The sequence below is a fragment of the Myotis myotis genome, unplaced genomic scaffold (genome assembly GCF_014108235.1).
Source record: "Myotis myotis isolate mMyoMyo1 unplaced genomic scaffold, mMyoMyo1.p scaffold_m19_p_13, whole genome shotgun sequence".
Classification (NCBI taxonomy): Eukaryota; Metazoa; Chordata; class Mammalia; order Chiroptera; family Vespertilionidae; genus Myotis; species Myotis myotis.
This window is the reverse complement of record NW_023416317.1, coordinates 28,590,584-28,606,175: the sequence shown is the minus strand read 5'-3', so window position 1 is coordinate 28,606,175 and position 15,592 is coordinate 28,590,584. Positions and strand designations below refer to the sequence as shown.

The 15,592-nt window shown below is 50.8% G+C and overlaps 1 protein-coding gene across 3 annotated transcripts in view; it reads left to right on the top strand.

The window, feature by feature from the left end:
* Window positions 1-12,808, top strand: part of MRAS (muscle RAS oncogene homolog) — a 38,394-nt gene extending 25,586 nt beyond the window's left edge. For 2 of the 3 annotated variants that reach the window (XM_036332450.1, XM_036332452.1), the window contains exons 3-6: window positions 7,506-7,659; window positions 8,930-9,029; window positions 11,025-11,104; window positions 12,293-12,392. In XM_036332450.1, the coding sequence (XP_036188343.1) occupies window positions 7,506-7,659; window positions 8,930-9,029; window positions 11,025-11,104; window positions 12,293-12,392 (434 nt within the window). Of the gene's footprint in view, window positions 1-7,505; window positions 7,660-8,929; window positions 9,030-11,024; window positions 11,105-12,292 lie in introns of all 3 variants that reach the window. The other variant, XM_036332449.1, reaches the window with a different exon arrangement.
* Window positions 12,809-15,592: the final 2,784 nt, after the last annotated feature.

Genomic DNA, 15,592 nt, shown 5'->3' with positions numbered 1-15,592 from the left:
CTCGTTTTTTGTATATGAGTGTGCAATGGCTCCAGCACTGTTTGTTGAAAGACTGTCCTTTCCTGACTGAATTGTCTCTTGTGCCTGTGGTGGGAATTGTTTATCTGTTTTATGCCTTTAATCTGTATGTCTGTCTTAAAACCAGTACCACGCTGTCTTGAACACTGTAGCTTTATAATGCGTCTTGAGGTCAGGTACTGTTAAATCTCCAGCTTCGTTCTTTTTCAAAATTGTTTTGGCTAGTCTAGGTCCTTTGCATTTCCATATGAATTTTAGAATCAGTTAAATTCTAAAACTCTAGATTTTGATTGGGATTGTATTGAATATATAGATCAAGTTGGGAGAATTAACATCATAACAATGTTGAATTCCCAACCCATGAGCACAGTATCCTCTCCATTTATTTAAGTCTTTAAGTCTCTCGTTAGTTGTTTTGTAGTTTTGAGTGCCTGGGTCTTTTACATATTTTGTCAGATTTATACAACATCTGTGTTATAAATGATATTTGGGTTTTTTTAATTTTAGTTTTCAATTATTTGTTGCTAGTATATAGAAATACTATAGAACTTTGTATATTAATCTGGTAACCTGCAACCTTATTAAATTCACTTATTCTAGTTTTTGTTTTGTTTTTTTTTTTGTATTCCATTGGATTTTCTGCATAGGTGATCATGTCTATGAGTAAAGATAGTTTTACTTCTTTCCAATCTGGCTGGCTTTTATTTCTTTTTTCTTGCCTATTTCACTGACTAAAGACATACTTGTCTTGTTCTTGATCTTAAAGAGAAAGCGTCCGCTCTCTGCATTAAGTTTGACGTTAGCTGTAGGTTTTTAATAGATGCCCTTTATCAGGTGGAGGAAGTTCCTTCCTATTCCTGGTTTGCTGAGAGTTTTCATCGGGAGTGGATGTTGGATTTCGTCAAATGTTTTTTCTGTGTCTACTGAGACAATCATGATTTTTCTTTTTTAGTTTGTTAACATGACAAATTAACATTGGTTTTTCTAACATTGAACCGACATTGCATCCCTGGGATAAACTTTACTTGGTCATGATGAATTGTCTTTTTATATATTCTTGGCTTTGGTTTGCTAAATTTTGGTTAGAATTTTTGCATCTATGTTCTTGAGAGATCTTGGTCTGTAGGTTTCTTGTAATGTTGAATAATGTTGAATTTATCGAGTGAATGGGGAAGCATGCCCTCTTCAATTTTCTGGAAGAGTCTAAATAAAATTGATATTATTTAATGTTTAGTAGAATTCACCTAAGAAGACATCTGGGCCTGAGGTTTTCTTTTTATGAAGATTTTAAACTACAAATTCAATTTTTAATAGGGCTATTTAGGTAATATTTTTTTTTTTCAGTGAGCTTTGGTAGTTTGTGTCTCAAAATTTTTTAGTTCATCAAAGTTATCGAACTTATTGGCATAAGGTTGTTCATAATATTCTTTTAGTGTCCTTTTAGTATCTGTAGAATCTCTAGTGTTGTCATCTCTCTCATTCCTGATATTGGTAGTTTGCATCTTTTCTTTTTTTTTTCCTGATCATGCTGGCTAGAGATATGTCAATATCATTGATTTTCTCAAAGAACCATTTTTTTAGTCCATTGGTTTTTCCCATTTGACTTCACTGATTTCCACTCTCATCTGTATTATTTCCTTTTGTCTGCCTACTTTGGATTTCATTTGCTCTCTTTTTCTAATTTCTTAAATTAGGAGCTGATGTCATATATTTGAACATTTGTTTTTTCCCTAGGTATTCATTTGGTGCTATAAATCTCCCCTAACTACGCGTTTAGCTGCATCCCACAAAATTTAATAAGTTATGCTTTTCTTTTCATTCAGTTCAAAATACTTTCTAATTTCCCCTTTGATTTCTTCATTGACCCATTGGCTACTTAGAAATATATTATTTAGTTCTCAAGTATTTAGGAATTTCCCAGAGATCTTTCTGTCATTGGTTTCTGTTTTAATTTCATTGTGTCAGAGAATAAACAGTATATCCTTTGAATTCTTTAAAACATACTGAGTTTTGTTTATGGCCCAGGATATGGTCTGTCTTGGTAAATGTTCCATGTGCACATGAAAAGAACACATCTTCTGCTGTTATTGGATGAAGTATTCTATCAGTGTCAATTAGATCAAGTTGGTTGATAGTGTTGTCAAAGTTTTCTATATCTGTATTGGTTTTCTGTCAATTTGTGCTGTCAATTATTGAGAGAGGGGTGTTGAATTTCAGAGGGTAATTATGAATTTGCCTATTTTTCCTATTAGTTTCTGCTGCATGTATTTGGACACTCTATTATTAAGTGCATAGGTGTTTGAGACTGACACATCCTCCGATGAACTGACCCTTTTATTATTGCAAAATGACTTTCTTTTAACTCTGGGTCGGTCCTCCTCCCTGCACTGGGGCCTGGAAACTCTCTCAAGGCAGTAAGCTGGCATTCATAGGTGCCCTCGCCTCTCTTCTATCTCTTCTCTCAAGGTCACCACCCTTTGTTGCCTGATGTCCAGTGTCTTGAAAACCATTGTTTTATATATTTTTGTCTGTGTTTTTTTCTCTTTTTTTCTTTTGGTTGTTTGAGGTGAGAAGGTAAATCCTGTCCCTATTACTCCATCTTGGCCAGAACCAACACACAACTTTGTGTGTACTAAAAATCACTGAATTTTACATTGAAATTTTAAGTGAAAAACATTTTTTTAAATTAAATCTTTATTGTTCAGATTATTACAGTTGTTCCTCTTTTTTCCCCCCATAGCTCCCCTCCACCTGGTTCCCACCCCACCCTCTGCCCTTACCCCCCACCCCCACTGTCCTCATCCATAGGTGTATGATTTTTGTTTAGTCTCTTCCCGCACCCCCACACCCTTCCCCCCCCCCGAATAGTCAGTCCACTCCCTTTCTATGCCCCTGATTCTATTATATTTTAAAGGATGAATATTATGCTATTTGAATCATATCTGAATTTTACAAAACATCATCCCTCATCAGCCTGTCTGCAGCCCTGAAACATTGGACAATTCCATCAGGTGCCTGATGGTACCACACATGTTGCCACCTCAGCGACTCTGCATTTGGTGTTCTCTCTGCTCAGAACACTCTTGCTGCAGAAATGCACTGTTACTTTACTTAGGTCTCTGCTCAAATGTCACTTCGGTACCCACCCTGCCCCTGTCATTTCTGTCCCTTGCCGGACTCTTTTTTCTTATGCTACCTTTTACAATTGAGCATATATTTGTTTAATACATTTATTTATTTGTTTCAGTTTTTATCATTCCCCAGTAAAATATAAAATCATGGAAGCAGGGAATTTATTTTATCTACTGTTATATCCTCAGCATTTAGAATACTGCTTGGCTCCTAGTAAATCCTCAGGAAATGTGGAGTGAATGAATGCATGCATGCATGAATCCTAAACAATATATGTACAGTCACAGGCTTGATGTGCTAGCTGTATTATTTCTAACACACAGTAAAATAAATATATCTAACTGAAAATAACCTCTATTAAAATCAAAAACATTTAGGAACTTTCTACAGTTATCTCATACATCACCCATCCGAGTATATACTTTGGGACATACTGAATTAAAGGCATATAAACAAGTTTCTGTGCCACAGGACTCAAAGGAGACCACGCCATGGGGGTGCTAAGCCTGGGACGCCTTCCAAGTGCTCTGAGCTCTGGGGTTTCTCTTCTTCCAAACTCAGAAAGAGCAAAAGCATGAGGAGGAGGCAGAGGCGGAGGCGATGGAGAAGGGACTTCCAGGGTCAGACCTAGCTAGAGACAGAGCTGGGCCTGGGGGCTCTTGACTCTGCCATGCACCCCCCACTCTACCCCCCCCCCCCATCCTGTTGTGCTGCCTCCTCAGCTGGCCCAAGTCTCGGGCCTGCAGGGTGGATGTTGATCAAACCCTCTGCCCACTGACAAGAAGGGCAGGTATTTCTGGGCCTTTGCACGCATATGGCCGCCAGGCCCCGCTCTGCCCAGCTGGCCTCTGGAACCTTGCATCTTTCTTCCATCGACAGAAAACAGCAGTGGGCCCAGAGTCTCAGACACCCATCCACCTTGGGTCCAGCTCTGCGGCTGCTCTGTCCGCATATCCACAGGGGGGCTCGGTCTTTGCAAAGAGCAAAAGCCCTGGCTCTTCTGCACCCTCGGAAGCTGGGATGCTTCCACCCTGGCTCCTGCCCAAACCTCAGACACAAGTGCTGGTGTCTTCTCGGAGGGGCCTGGAGCTGGCTTTTCCCCGAACACTCGAATCCACATTCTTTCTGGGGAGAGAAAGGGGAGAAGGACAGTGGAAGGGCAATGAGAGCCAAAGGAACACTCCTTGGGAGCTTTTTCTGAGCGAGGGGTTTACGTGTGGCTTCTGTGCTCGGCAGCCCTCAGGCCCACTCAGAATAGACACTTCTCCATGGCTCCAGCTGAGAGGGGTGCAGGCAGGGCTGGCCGGTCCTTCCACCCAGCCTCCCCTTTCTTGCTCCCAGTGATGTGGGACGACTGCTCCTCTTTGCTGCTGTCTCAGATGATGAGCCCAGCCCCGCAGGGCCCTGCCTCACCCCTGATCCTGGTTCCGTCAGCCATCACTGCTTGATTGCTTCCAGGAACGTGGCGCTCACTGATCTCCAAGGTGCCTGGGCAGTGCTTGCTGGTAGAGAGCCCCTCCTTACATTGCGGCCAGATCTGCCTCCCAAGCCCTCTTCCCTGCTGCTCCTTCTGCCCTCACAGCAACGTTAGCAGTTACCGCTGACCACTCTTTTCCTGAAGGCCAGACCCAGTGCAGAGGGCTCACAGATATTACTGATTTCATCCTTGTAACAGTCCTGCTAAACTGGAGTGAACACTCTGCAGGTGAGCACAGCTGCTCTCCAGCCAGCATGCTCCGGTACTACTGTCCCAGCTGATGAAATGGGGAAATACTTCCGAGCCATTGAACGTTGCTGCTGCCGCCTCTGCTACCCTGTGCGCCCCCCCCACCCCCCCACCCAGTGCCCGTCCAGCAGCCCTCTGATTGGTTGCCTCTGCCCAGGTCCTTCCTCCACCTCCTCAGAGGCCTCCCTGCCTCCATGGCTGTCCTTCTTTGGCTGCCAAACTCTGACTGTATCTCTCCCTTCTCTGAACCTTCAGTAGCTCCCCAGTGCCCAGAGAGTTCAAGCACATTCGTTTAGGACCCGAGGACCTCAGCCTGTGGTCTCCCTGTCTCCTCTTTCTACCTCCTGTTCCGCCCCCCCCCAAACCTTTTACCCTGCACCCCAGCCTCCTCACTGCTCTCCCTTTTCCAGCCCCCAGGCCCTTGCTCAGGCTGTTTCTCTGCCTGGAAGACCTTTCCCCAGCCCCATCTTTTCATGTCAAAGTCTGTTCATCCTTCAAGGGCAGGATTAAGTGTCCCTCACTTTTATTCTTCCTTCAAGGACAGGATTAAATGTCTCCTCTTGCTGAAACCTTTCATAATCCTTCTAAGCTGAAGAGACCGACCCCCCCCGCCCCCCCCCCCCCCCAGATCGCCCATAGCATGTATCACTTTCTGTTTCATATTCTGATTTTCCTTCAGTCCGACTGGACTGTTAAGGAGTTTGATAGCCAGATGCATGTCAGCCTTTAATCACCCGAAGGACCGCGCAGAACGGTGGGCACAGAGTAGGTACTTAGCAAACAATTGACGAATGGATGGCTGATACACCGTAGGGTGCCACAGGCAGGCTGCTGCTCTCCCCGACAGTGGGCGGGCCTGGCAGTCACCACACCCACGTGCTGTCCCCGTCCAGTGTGTCAGGATTATGCTGGGCTCTTACACTGAGTGAGAAAGGTCCTCTATTTCCCGTGCTCCGGAACGACTGATAGGTTACAAGAATAGCTTTGTGCCATTCGTGGGGTAAGATTTTATCTCATCAACTTCATCACTGATTATTGGCCTACTCAGGTTTTATATATTTTCTAGAACCAATTTTGCTCATTTATACTTTCTTAAATCATCCATTTCATTGAGAATTGAAAATCGATTGCTATAAAACTGCATATAGTTTTCTTTCATAATTAAATATATATCTCTGCTCATAGTCATAGGCCTTTTCTCATTCCAAATGCTTATTTGTCTTCTCATTTTTTTCTCTGATAAGAATTGGTAAAGGTTTTTGGTGTTTATTTTTAATTGGTCATTTCAAAGAATCAGCTTTTAATTTATTGATATCAATACTTTTTCCTTCCTCCCATTCTCTAAATTTCTACGTTTAGTTTGTTTTATTTATTTTCCTTCTCTAGCCTCTTGATTTGAATGCTTACTTCATTTTCAGTCTGGTTTTCAAAAGTGCATTGCAAGCTGCCTTTTTCTCTGCGTGTCACTTTGCCTCATGCCAGAGGTTTTATTACTGTTTATTGTTGTTCAGGTCTAAATAGTTTGTAACTTCTGATTTGCTTTTCCCTCTAACTGGAGAGTTAGAGAGCGGCATAGCTTTTTAAACTTTCAAGTGGCTAGATTCTTTTATACGCATGCTCCTGTTGACTTATGATCTTATTGTATTGTAGGCAAAAGATGGCTCACATGATTTCTGATTTCTGGAATTGGTTGAAATTTTTATTTATAGTCTAACATATGGCCAATTTTGGTGATGATTTCATGTGTATTTGAAATACTTATTTCCTGTTTGAGTGTAAAGTGTGTTCTCTCTGTCTCTCGTCCATCTCTAAGGGAAGCCCATTCAATTCTCCCACAATGATTATGGAATTTGTTGATTTCTGCATTTAAAAATCCAGATATGGCAACATTAAATGTCCCTGACTTCTGTTCTTCCCACAAGAACAGGACTAAATGTCTCCTCTTAGATTTGTGACTTGGGCAGTGAGAGGGGATGGTTGGGAGGAACCCTTTGCTGAGATGGTTCTCCCAGCTCCCCACTCCTCTTCTAGCCCTGGATCCCCCCACCAGCACCCCTCTAACATCCTCATCCTAGGAGGCAAATGGCCCTGGCTCTCAAGGGACCACTCCTTCCCCTGGGCCCTCCTGGTATCCGTCCACACAGCTGAGGAGCCTCCTAACCCAGGTGGCCCGTCGGACTCTCCCCGGGCACATCCACAAACAAGCTAGACGCCCCCCCTCCCACCGGGGGCTGCCAGCAGGTGCACTGTTTCCACTTACAGAGGAGGAAAGGAGCTGAGTCAGATGACTCCCTAAGAACCCCTGTGGGAGGGCGCAGAGGGGAGCCATGCCCGGGCCAGAGGGACTTGGAAGCCCAGCTGATCACAGGCCTTTCTGTAGACCAAGAACCAAGGCCCGGGGAGCACCATGGGTTGGGATCTGTGGGGCCATAAGCAAGTCAATTAGAGCCTCACACTGAGGTGTCTGAGGCCCCGCCTGGACCCCCACAGCCCAGCCCAGGGGCCTGTGTGGCTCTCGTGGGGACAGTTTGGATCGAGCCACTGAGGGGGCAGCAGCAGCATGGGGTCTGCAGGCTTCGGGGGTCCCCGCGGGACTGGTGACAACCCTGATTGGCCCATCCCACCCCAGTTCTGGACACGGCCGGGCAGGAGGAGTTCAGTGCCATGCGGGAGCAGTACATGCGCACGGGGGACGGCTTCCTCATCGTCTTCTCGGTCACGGACAAGGCCAGCTTCGAGCACGTGGACCGCTTCCACCAGCTCATCCTGCGCGTCAAGGACAGGTGGGCACAGCGGGCGGGCTCCCCGCTCCTGGCTCCCAGCAGCCTCTGTCTTCCTGTCTGTCTGTCTGTCTGTCTGAATCCCTCTCAGATTTTCAGGTGAAAGCTGAGGCACGAGGGGCAGAGCTGAATTCAGACCTTGTTCCCTCCGATTCCTACCCTGGTTCTTTCTATGGGGTCAAACTGTTCCAATTTAATAGATGTTTTATTACAAAGAAAAGTGAATTTTTTCTCCGGATTACATTGTAATTGCTTAAATTGCATTTGAATGCGAGCCCCCCAATTAAAGGCTCTTTTTTTTCCTTAGCTTATATGGAGTAGTTAAATAATTTGTAGTCTGTTTTAAGCCTGATTGTTTTTTTCCAGTTAATTGCATCTTAAAGAGGCAATGGAAAGGAAGTAAAAGGGCAAACTTTGAGCAAATCTCAGTAAACTCCCAAAATTCAGTTAACACCTGTTCCAAAGGCAAAATATTAATAACTTTACAAGGTAAAGGAATACACAGTTCTCTCTCTCTCTCTCTCTCTCTCTCTCACACACACACACACACACACACACACACACACACACTCTCACACTCACACACACACCTCTAAGAGAGAAATGTGGGTTAAAACCCTGACCATAGCAATCTCAAAAGAGAAAACATAAATGACTCGGATGTGGGTAAATACTCAACCTTCTAGCTGTTAAAGAGGTGCAAGGAAATATGATTAAGTTCCGTTTCCACCTGCCCGATTATGATTTTCTTAGTAGAAATAGCCGGCGCTGACAGCTGCTGTGAGCGGGCATTTACTCGCTGTGGACCGCGTTGGGCCACATGTGTCAGTGGGAGTCTCTAAGGCAGACATGCCCTTGACCCCGCCTCCTCCTGGGAGCCATCCCGATTCTGCAGCCGCCATTCATTGAGTGCCAACTGCACGGCACAGCATGGCCCTGGTGCTCCTCACGGGTCACTGCCCACGGCCACGGCAGCCGGCACGGTGGGTGCATCTGGGGGGCCGGAGGTGGAAGGAGGCAGGTCTGGGAACCCCGCCCCTGGCCCAGGGGCCCCTCCGTGTCCTCACTCACAGGGCTGAGCCAGGGGGTTCCCCGGAGGGCCCCTCGCTCACCTCGGAACAGGCCTAAGCCTCCAAACCAGGGCAGGCAGCACCCCCGGGCCCCTGTCCCTTCCCGGAGGTCTGTGGGCTGTGTGAGGCCTGAGGTGTGGCTACGCTGCCTTCAGGGGGGTGGGGACGGCGAGACCTCAAAGCTGCTCTTCCTTGTTTCCCAGGGAGTCGTTCCCGATGATCCTCGTGGCCAACAAGGTCGACTTGATGCATTTGAGGAAAATCACCAGGGAGCAAGGAAAAGAAATGGCGACCAAACACAATGTAAGTTGCGTGTGTGTGCATGCGTGTGTGTGTGTGTGTGTGTGTTGGGGGTGCCAGGGGATGTGTAAAGGTCACTCCTGCCGTCCTGGTCTGTGTGGATGGAAGGTGAGCCTCGCTGGTAGTGGGCTGGGTTCCACGGGGAAGCTTGGCGGGCACATGCGAGGGTGGGATATTTTGTGAAACAGAACAACGGGCCAGAGAGAAAGCACCCTCGTGTCAGTCATTAGAGGCCCCCATGTGGGGAGCAGGTGCCTTCGCAGTGGACTGCAAGCTGCGGGCACAAGCACCTCCCGGGCCTGACTCAGCAGAGCATCGCTGGGCTGTGCCGAGGGCAGGCTCTGCCCCTGTCTCCGGGCCAGTTGCCTGATGACGGTCAGACTCCTCGGGTCAGCTGCCAGGCGCTGTGCTGGGGCAGCCTCCCAGCCACACACTGAGGTGGATTCGATGATCTCCCTCTCTCAGGGACTCACCCTGAGGTCCGCCCAGGCCACAGTGTCAGCAGACATGCTATGCGTGTTTAGTCCGCGGTGACACCCCTTTGCCGGCTGGGTGGTGCTGGGTGGGGCCACTGGACTCTTCCCACCTCTCCCTGCATCGGCACAGCCCCTGCCCTGACCTCATGGGCCAGGCACGTAGAAGTCTGCCCTGACTGCCCGGAAGTCTGCAAGGCTGCCCGGGCCCTCTGCCCCGTGGGCCCAGCTCTGTGAGCACAGGAAGGGGACTCACTGCGAGGTCGTTCTGCTTGTCTCTGCCTTCTGCGTTCATGCTCACATTCATTCAGCACCCCTAGGCCGGGAAACACAAGTCCTTTCCTTCTGGTGACAGCAAACAGACACAGCAGGTTCGAGCAGGTCAGAAGGTGACATGTGCAGGGGAAAAAGTAAATCGGGGAAGAGGGTTGGGACTGTGGGGTGCAGTGGGTGCTTTTCCAAATAGGTGGCAGGGAAGGCCTTGCTGGGAGGGTGCATGTCAGCCAGGACTTACAGGAGGCGAGGGACTGAGCCCTGCGGGTGTCAGGAAAGAGGTTCCAGCAGAGGAGTCATCGGCGCAGAGGCTCTGAGGCGGGAGTTTGAGGAACAGGAGGAACAGCAGGAGGCCTGTGTGGCTGGAGCAGGAGCAGGAGCAGGAGCAGGAGGGGTGAGTAGCAGCGGGAGGTCAGAGAGATGGTGGAAGGCCTATGGGCTTGCACTCAGAGCGAGAGGGGAAGCCTTGGCAGGTTGTGAGTGAGGAGCGAGGTGGTCTGACTCATGGCTGAGCAGCTTCGCCCAGCTGGCCGTGTTGAGAGTGTCTGTGGGGGCCGGGGTGGGACTGCGGCAATAGCCCGGGGCAGGCGACGTGGGCCAGTGGGGCGCACGAAGGTGGCGAGCAGTGGATGCGTTCTGCGTGTATTTCTAAGAGAGACAACAGAGTTGTTTCACAGATTGGATGTGAGGAGGGAGCGAAGGAAAGGAATGGGGTGGCTGCAAGGTGTGGGGCGGAGTCACTTTCAGAACACTGAGTGCCTGTCACTGGGCCGGGGAGGCTCCAGGAGCAAGTGTGTGGGGAGACCAGGAGCGTGGCTTTAGATCTCTTTAGTTTGAGGGTGTGCAGTCCTGGCCGTGGGGCAGCCTGGCCTTAGGCTTGCCCGCCCGCGTCCTCTCTGGGCCCTGGGAAGAGGAGCAGAAGTGCCCCGGGTAGAGAAATAGACTCGGGAAGGAAAGCGAGTAGAATCAGAGAGTATTCTAGTTTGATAAGTGAAAGTCTTTAGTCTTCCGGAATAGAAAACGGTCACGTGAATTCTATTTTTACGGAGCTATTAAATATCTCTGTGGCTGGAGAGCAAGAGGGAATGGGAAAAACTGTCAGTGGAACTTGCAGAGGGAGAAGCCACCATGGGACTTGGGGGTGTCGGGCCAGGGTTCTACGGGGCTTTGAAAGCATCCGGCTCCCAGGGCCCCTGAGAATTCACATGTGGCCTCAGTGCCCCTTTCACCGAGAGGGAGCTTTGCCTTCCAGATCCCTTACATAGAAACCAGTGCCAAGGACCCACCTCTCAACGTGGACAAAGCCTTCCATGACCTGGTCAGAGTGATCAGGTAAGCACGGGGCCCGCCCTACAAACAGGGCCCCCAGGCAAGGTGGGCGCCAGAGGGCCGGCTCTGAGGGGAGGCTGGGCACTTCTGGGCCTGTTTTTAGATTTCTTCACCCGCCCCTCTTCCCACCTGCTGTTGCTCACCCCACTGTCTCTGAGTGAAGCATCACTAGCTGACGGGAGGTGCCTGCTGCCTGAGCTCCGGCTCCTCTCGGGGTTCCCCTGGGTCCTGCAGTGTGGCCTCCCTGAGGCAGCTCCCTCCATCCTGCCCTCCGTGTCCCCCCGGCACCGCAGCTGCCCTTTGACATTTCACCTGAACGCCCAGCATTCTGACGCCCAGGCTCAAATCTCAGGGGGTGTTGAGCATGTGTCCCTTTGCAGACCCCACACGCAGTCCGTCTACAGGATTGTCAGAAACCCCAGTCAAGTAGCCTCTCATACATTCCTCCGCAGTCACCTGGTGCTGAGGAGCCTGACACAGCCTCCCGGCTGGTCTCCCTGTCATCCACCTTTCCCATTTCCAATGTTTTCAAGTTAGGTGTGAAACCACATACCGGGCTCTAACGGTGTCCTTCCTGGCTGCCAACCTCAGCCCCCAGCACAGCAAACAGGCACACACACACACACGCGTGTGCACACACACAGAGACACACAGACACACACACAGAAACACACACAGACACACACACGCACGCGCACTCCAGCTGTGACGTTGCAGGCTGCATCTCTGCACTCTCAAAATTATTTTTCTCGTAGGCATTTTATCTCCAGTTAGGATATGCTATCACCAGGAGATGGCGAAGTCTTGGTTACAGACCTGTAGTTCCCAGGAGAGGTTTTAGACATAGGAACTATGAACAGAAAACATGTATAAAGCTTGTGCTCGGCTGACCTGTCATTTTATTTAAAATAGGAAACATGGAAATAGAGGGGAACATTATATAACACATAGCGTAGAGTATGATTTAAATCGATGTGGCCACAGCATGGTGGAGCAGTTCTCAGCAGTAGAATGAGACACTGTCCAGGCCCTGCCCTCCTTCAGCACCTAGGACAGCGGCATCTCTGCCACTCCCACCCCCACCCCTATCCCCAGCCTCCCTGCCTCAGACCCAGAGCCCAGGGAGGGAAGGCACAGGGAGAAGCAAAGCCCACACTGACGTTGACTTTCTGCCTTTCATTGTCTCAAAAGGCAACAGATTCCAGAAAAGAGCCAGAAGAAGAAGAAGAAAGCCAAATGGCGGGGAGACCGGGCCACGGGTACCCACAAACTTCAGTGTGTGATATTGTGATGGGCCTGGGGCCCTGGGCACAGTCACCGTGAACTGGCCAGCCCTCGGGCCCCCTCCACTGCCTCACCTCACCGGGAACTGTTTCTAACCATGACCCTTGACCCGAGGACTGGGCGCAGGAAGGGAGACAGGGAGGGTGGGCGGGGAGGAAAGGGGGTCCGGCTTCCTCGAAAGGGCACAGGCTTCGTGTCTCACAAGACCCAGCATCCGAGCCCTGCGTGTGATTCAGCCGGCTCCTCCCGTCTCCTGGCGGCTGTGTTGTTTCTTTGGACTGCGTAGTGTCGGTTCGAGGTGGACGTTTACCCTCCACGTACAGCGTACGAAACAAGCCATGACCCAGCTCCCCGCTTGTCTCCAGTCCTCGGTGTCTGAGCTTGGGCGTCTTTTGTCAGGTTTTTAAATTATTTTGGTGATCACTGTTGCCTCGAGGGGGTCTGTGCCCACTGTCTGGGGGAGTTTCACCTTCAGCAGATCCCCTGACAGCACGTCCGGAACACCGTGGTTTTTCGCTGAGTTTTCCCGGCGGTGCCAAACGCACCTCACTGTGAGGGACAGTGACTGGGAGACCGCGGTGACTGGGGCCCGAAGCGGGAGGCCTCAGGGGCAGCAGTCCCTGCTCGTGGCCTGAAAATGGGAGCCATGAGAGCCGTGCCCCGCAGGAGGGTTTCGTGGCCGATAGCAGGAAACAGAATCTCATTTTGCTGAGGGGAGAGGCTGGTGCGAGCTTGCCAGTTCTTTTTTTTTTTTTTTTTAATATATATATTTTATTGATTTTTTACAGAGAGGAAGGGAGAGGGATAGAGAGTTAGAAACATCGATGAGAGAGAAACATCCATCAGCTGCCTCCTGCACGCCCCCGACTGGGGATGTGCCCGCAACCAAGGTACATGCCCTTGACTGGGATTGAACCTGGGACCCTTCAGTCCGCAGGCCAACGCTCTATCCACTGAGCCAAACCGGTCAGGGCAAGCTTGCCAGTTCTAAAAGGGGTTTCGTGATCCTGGAGATGTAGAGACTCAAGGGCACAGATCTGCCCAGGTGTTCGTGTCTTTCCCCGTCGGCGTGGGCTCAGCCTGTCCCCACCGGCCTGTGCTGCCCACAGCTCTCCATCACAGCACACTGACGGCCTGCATGCTTCTCCACGCCACCGTGCGCTCCTCGGGGCACCATCCGGGATTCTGGTTTGTGCTGAACCTTACGCAGAAGTGACCCAATACTGTTGTTACCTAAACAGCACCAACACCCGAAACCATGTTCCCTCTGAATCAACTGACGACCACCCCTGGAGCCCCGTGAACCCTTCGCAGAGTCAGCATCAGGCCGCCTTCCTGGCTCATACTGACAAGGCTTGTGTTAACCTCTCAGATCTTAACTGTAACGTGTGATCAGAAGAGAAAGGAAGGTTGAGGTCAAGACATCGCTCCCATACCCCTGTTTCTACGAGGGGGCAGTCCCCCAACTCCCTGGTGATGTCCCCCTCCCCCTCAGTGCTGCTGGTGAGAGCCCAAGACTGGATTTGGGGGCCGGGGTGGGGGGGCAGGGGCAGCAGGCACGGCAGTGACCCCTGAGAGGAGGTCAGGGATGAAGTGGCGCACCTTGTGACCTTATTTCCCGAATGTGAACAATCGGGTCACTGGGCAAACTGGAGCACCCCTAGCAGGTGGCCTGGCCACTGTTTGGAGAAAGGACCAGGGAGAGCGAGCGCCCGGCTGGACATCGGGACGCCGGATGCTTCTCCAGCTCTGAGCGAGCACCGAGGGGCCAGCCCGGAGGGACCTGCTGCAGAGGGAAACAGCCGAGAGTTTTGTTAGTTGGAAATCAAACTTCTTTATGTGTCTAAATGGCCCTTTTTTTTCTGACCCTAAAAGAAAGGATAATAAAGAACATTCCAGATCAGGCATCTCACAGCTCCCCAAGAACCTATCCTGTTAATGAGTGGACATCTTAAACACTAACAGGACCAGGCTCTTTCCAACCCATATGCTCCCCTGAGCCACGGCCCGTGTGCCCTGTGGTGGCGGCCGCAGGCCGGTGAGGGCGAGGCAAGGCCGGTGGCAGGAAGTCGGCAGAGATGTTTGTATCGAGGCAGCGGTGGCCTGGGACCAGGGGCCCTGCACATGGGGCAGTGTCCACCATCGGAAAGCATCTCCCGGACACGGACCACCACCGGTGCACCTGCCCACGGGGGAGCCTGCGAAGCCCTGAGCACTATGTGGAGAGTCTCGGAAGCAGATAAGCTGACCTCGAGTGAAGCCCTTGGCCGTGAAGATAACAGACAAAGGGGTTCCAACCGCTCCCGGGCCCCCCCACCCAACGGGCAGTGCATCTACTCTGCCTGACCCCATCTTCCAGGGCATCCATCCTGCACCCAGCCCACAGCTCCACTCCTCAGTGCCCGATAGGGAACCTGGGTCAGGGGTGGCCTCCGTGGCCTCTGCCGTGGAGCCAGTGGTCAGCCTCCATCTCCCATGACCTCCTTTTCCTCCAGGTGCGATGGGTAAATAACACTTTTAAAAGACAGGTCTTTGGGTTTGAGAGAACCGTGAGCCCGCCTGGCCTCGAAGGCTGCCAGATAGGCCAGGGTGGCGTGTGCCCTGGGGCAGCCCCAGCACAACATTTTCTCCATGGCCTCCTGGCAGGTCCGTCTTGGAACCAGCTGGCCCTGTTACCCGGTCGGTGACTGAGGAGCCCAACGGGACTTGTGTCTTTTGTGACATCCCGGTGTTTCCACTGTTTTTCCAGACGAGCTGAATAGCACAGCCCCTGAGCACACCCTTCCTGAAACCCCCACCCTATGCCTTCGCCACTGTGTGCTCTCAGCCTTCCTTCTAAAATCGACACCCTCCCCCTGCAAGGGCTCCTTTCTCCCCCACTGGTAATCCTGGCCGCTCTCCCACCCCCACCGCCTGGGGCCCGGCCACGGACTTCCCCTGCACTTTGCCACGCAGGGGACGTTTGGATGGTTTTTCTTAGGACTTTGCCTCCCGCCTCGCTGTGGAGCGTGGCTGGTGGCCTGTCTCGCTAACACGTGGCAGCTCTGACTCAAAGGACCTTCACGTGTGATGACAGTCAACCCAGAGCCATAGACGGGCTGCCTCCATTCGCAGCCCATTGGATTAGAAGCCCCATGTCGGTTTACTGAGAACGAAAGATACTTGAATAACGGAGCGCCCGTGCGCGCCCCGCTTCTGTTACGCAGT